Source organism: Eurypyga helias, unplaced genomic scaffold (assembly GCF_000690775.1).
Source record: "Eurypyga helias isolate BGI_N326 unplaced genomic scaffold, ASM69077v1 scaffold35407, whole genome shotgun sequence".
Taxonomy (NCBI): domain Eukaryota; kingdom Metazoa; phylum Chordata; class Aves; order Eurypygiformes; family Eurypygidae; genus Eurypyga; species Eurypyga helias.
In genome coordinates, this window is record NW_010262978.1 from 3821 (window position 1) to 7564 (window position 3744).

General features: G+C 42.7%; 1 protein-coding gene across 1 annotated transcript; it reads right to left on the reverse strand.

Moving 5' to 3' along the window:
* Positions 1–919: 919 nt before the first annotated feature.
* Positions 920–3468, reverse strand: RPL7L1 (ribosomal protein L7-like 1). The gene is made up of 5 exons (XM_010155905.1): positions 3412–3468; positions 2016–2179; positions 1711–1848; positions 1350–1459; positions 920–1128 (listed from the first exon to the last, which is right to left on the reverse strand). The coding sequence occupies exons 1-5, from the start codon at positions 3466–3468 to the stop codon at positions 920–922; spliced, it is 678 nt and encodes a 225-aa protein (XP_010154207.1).
* Between the last annotated feature and the right edge of the window lie 276 nt (positions 3469–3744).

Below are 3744 nucleotides of genomic sequence, written 5' to 3' on the forward strand. Positions count from 1 at the left end.
CTGTATTACAAATCTGAGCTTTCCTATCAGGAAATTATTCTCTCCAGCAGTCCCAATCTAGCAGAATTGAAAAGGCAGCCTTTTGTAAATCAGTAGCCTAAAATCATGGCTTTGCATAATAAATACAAGCTACATACTTCAAAAAAGTGTTACATTATTCACTATTCAAACCTGCATTGCAGTAACAGAGGAATACCTAGTGGCTTCTGCCTGGCAGCAGCAGTATTCTTCAGACAGGTGGCTGCACTACCTTTACACCTAGAAGGAGGTGCACTGCAAGGAGTACAACTTGAAGCACTTCCCCGGGGGAGGACTGATCCAAGCAGTGTGTGCTTGTAACAGAAACTGATAACCACTACATTATACCCAAGATGGGATGAGGAGGTGGCCAGTCCAAAGCCAGCATTGCTGTGTTTTACAGAGATGCAGAAGTCTGATTGCTCAGGGAAGCTTTGTTCTTGTACCAAATAAAATTCATCTTCTTCAAGGACCAGCCCAAAGTTCATCTCCACCATCATCTGTGTATTTCTCTTTTTTTTTTTTTTAAATGGAGGCACCAACAGTCAAGAGATACAGCATATCATTGCATAGAGGTCATGTCCATGAAAACAATGTGAAAAAGTAATAAATCCTGAAGTTTTCACAAAGACCCTGCAGAATAGGAAAGAAAAAAAACCCGCAACAGTCCTTAATGCCCATTAATGCAATCTCCCACAAGTCAAGCCTTTACAGAGGTAGCCAACTGGATTTGTTGATACCACACTCTTCATTAGTCTCCCCTACCTTGAGGGTCACTTCTGTAGAGTGAAGAATCAAAACCAATGGACCCCCCCTTATCTCCGACGGCAGTACAGTTATTCTTAGGAACCATGATAAAAGAGAAGGTTGAGAAGTTACACAGCAGGCATTCCTCACCTGACTAGTTTAGCTGACGTATAAGCTGATTGATTGCTTCACCTCTGCAGCCAGGCTTACCCATTTCCTTGAGGAAACCCACTTTGTTACGGGAAGCATGGCGAGCCACCGACAGATGGAATGGCCATAGAAAGTTTGTGACTTTTCTGAAATACTTTCCAGCTGAGTAGATTTCATGAATAAGGTCCTCCAGGCAAATAATACCACAGTTCCCTGCAGGAAAAAAAGATTTAAACCCCAACAACACAACAAAAAGCCCCCCCCCCCAAACATACACACGAGATGCCCAACTGTATTATCCTGCCTCAGGCTACTTTAGAGTGGCAGTCCTCCATATACACTTCTTACAACTTTTTTCTCCCTCCCCTTAGGTCGGATTGCAAGCTCTCGACATCACCCTTTTTCCTTGATTCATTTCATGTTCTCTTCCTCACCTAAATGTTCCTCTATCAGCATATTGTCTGTCAGAGGCATCCTCTTTTTGTTAATCTTGGCTTGGCCCCGTTTCAGGATGAGCTCTCGTACAGATTTCAGGTTAGGGTGTCTGTGCAAAAACAAAAATCACATTCTGTAACGCAGAGACATGATGCAGCAACGTCCCATCCTACTTCTTCATGCAGAGGTGGGAAAGTAACCCAAGTTACGTTTTGAACATTAACAAGTTCTAACTATAGAGTTGATGAAGTTTTGATCATTACTGCAAAAGTCAGCTATGGATTTGGGATACCAGGTAAGAATCATAAAGCTACGATACTCACATACAAACTACTGACAAGTCACTGGACTGGTACTTACCCCCACGCCACGTACGGTTCCACAATCCGCAGCATCTTCAGCGATAAAGGAGTCAGTTTAACAAATGTCCCCGTGAAATTTTTTCTCAGCCGCAGCAACTCAATCACTTTTTTCACCCTCTTGCTCACTCCCTTAATACTGAGTCAGAAAAGAAAAAAAAGCAAAACCACTATTAGTAACCACATTTCTCTTACAGAGCAACAAAAGGTCTCTGATTACCTCCAAGGAGACATGTCAAGAAATGACATGACTACTATAATAAGTAGTAGCAGTAACAACAGCAAGGAGTAACAGAAGTTTCTTACTCTGCAATCCGCACAACAAAGGCTAGTTTGTGCTCCTGAGGCACAGCCACCTGTCCGGGTCTCTGCTCCATGCGCCTCAGCCGGGTGTCATCTCGGTGTTTGCGCCACGAATCTCGAACAAAAGCCTCAAGGCGTTTAAACTGGATTTGTTTCCCCCTCTGGTGCTAAAGACAAAAAGAAAAAAAATCATCACCCTTCCCAGAGGTTTGTATCTCAAAGTCAAGTGAAATGCAGAACTGGGTAACTTTGGTCTTTCAGTTTTGGAGGCAGCAAGGGGAAACAAATTTGATAATCTCAGCCCAAGAAAGACAGAACTGAGGGATAGCCAATGAATTCACACACAGCTAGCTAGAATTTATACACAGTGAACAAAGAATTTTTCCCCAGGAAAAAAAATAAAAAGGAAAAACAGAGCAAGACCCAGGATACTTCTAGGCATAGGAGAAATCAAACGGAAGCATTTGCAGCCACAGAAAGACAGATCTTTACAACTACATACACAACTCAGCCAATTGCTGGGAAAGCAACACATGGGTGAAACATGCTACTGCAATACCCTAGTGTGACAAGATTACCATCCAACAGAAAATAACTGGGTTTAAAGTTTTCTATAAAGGCACACATAAAAAAAAACCCAACACACCAACATCCAAGCATTTAAGTAACTATTAAGTATTACTAATTTAAACACAAAACATTCAGCTCACTTGAAAAAAAAAGTCTTTTTAGAATTATGGGAAAATTTAAAGCTTTTTTAAAAAACTAAAGAAGCTTAAATGCCTATCCATAGCTCAGGAACAAGTACACGCACCTAAATCATAGTGCTTTCTCCTATGAATAGGAGCTGAATGTGCATGGTAGTTACCCAGTAATATTTCAGATACAGTACTGGCTAAATTATTCGGTCATTTCAAAATTACAGTATCTAATGTTATGTGTCTCCTGACCTATTTCACCTTGTAAATCACCCATGAAACTGGTGTGAATTTACAAAGCGGGTAGATCAAGACTTCCTCACTAGCATCATTTTCCTAACGAGAATCTTAAAAACTGGCCGTTTCACATTACTGCTTATGCTTCCACCTTAGAAATACAGGAAGCCAGTCATATATTTAAAAATATAAACAGCATCTAACAAAAATGTCACTTTTGCAGGTAACTGCACCAACTCCACAGGAAGAGATTCACTGAGAAATCTATAAGCCACTTGTAAGACAGACACTTACTGCATCTGAGATACAGCAGAACAGGCGTCTATTGTGAAACAGAAGGGTTTGCTGTGCTCTGCCAGTCTGGAAACACAGCCCGTGCATCGGCAGTCTGCAACAGCAGCATGTGCCACCCCACAGGCAGAAAAAGGCTTCGCGATGACATGCCTATGCTCTGACAGACTTACCTGGCAAATGGCAGAGAGCGACTCTAAAGACACCCTCGCTAAAGCGCACGCCTTCATGAAGGCTCACCGCGCCAAGGTGCACTGGTGTCAGACGGTGTCACGCCCTGGCAGTACGCACAACTCTGCAGCATTCCGTTTTACCGCACACGTACCTGAACTCAGGGTCTTCAATACGTTTGTGTCTCAGTACAATAACCCAAAAAGGTTTCGTCCTCTTGAAAGGGCTCAGACACATGGGGAAGAGACTCAACAACTGAAGCAAGGAGATGAACTCAAGCTTCCCCTCAGGGATAACCCGGAGGATCACCGCAGGATCAAGGCAGACTCCCGGCT

Excerpts from the sequence above, each read along its gene's own strand:
- RPL7L1 (XM_010155905.1), bottom strand. The coding sequence starts at position 3,468 with ATGAAGGCGTGCGCTTTAGCGAGGGTGTCTTTAGAGTCGCTCTCTGCC. Across the intron at positions 1,460-1,710 it reads GAACCGTACGTGGCGTGGGG|ACACCCTAACCTGAAATCTG; the intron begins GTAAGTACCAGT and ends GTTTTTGCACAG. Across the intron at positions 1,129-1,349 it reads GCTGATAGAGGAACATTTAG|GGAACTGTGGTATTATTTGC; the intron begins GTGAGGAAGAGA and ends TTTTTCCTGCAG.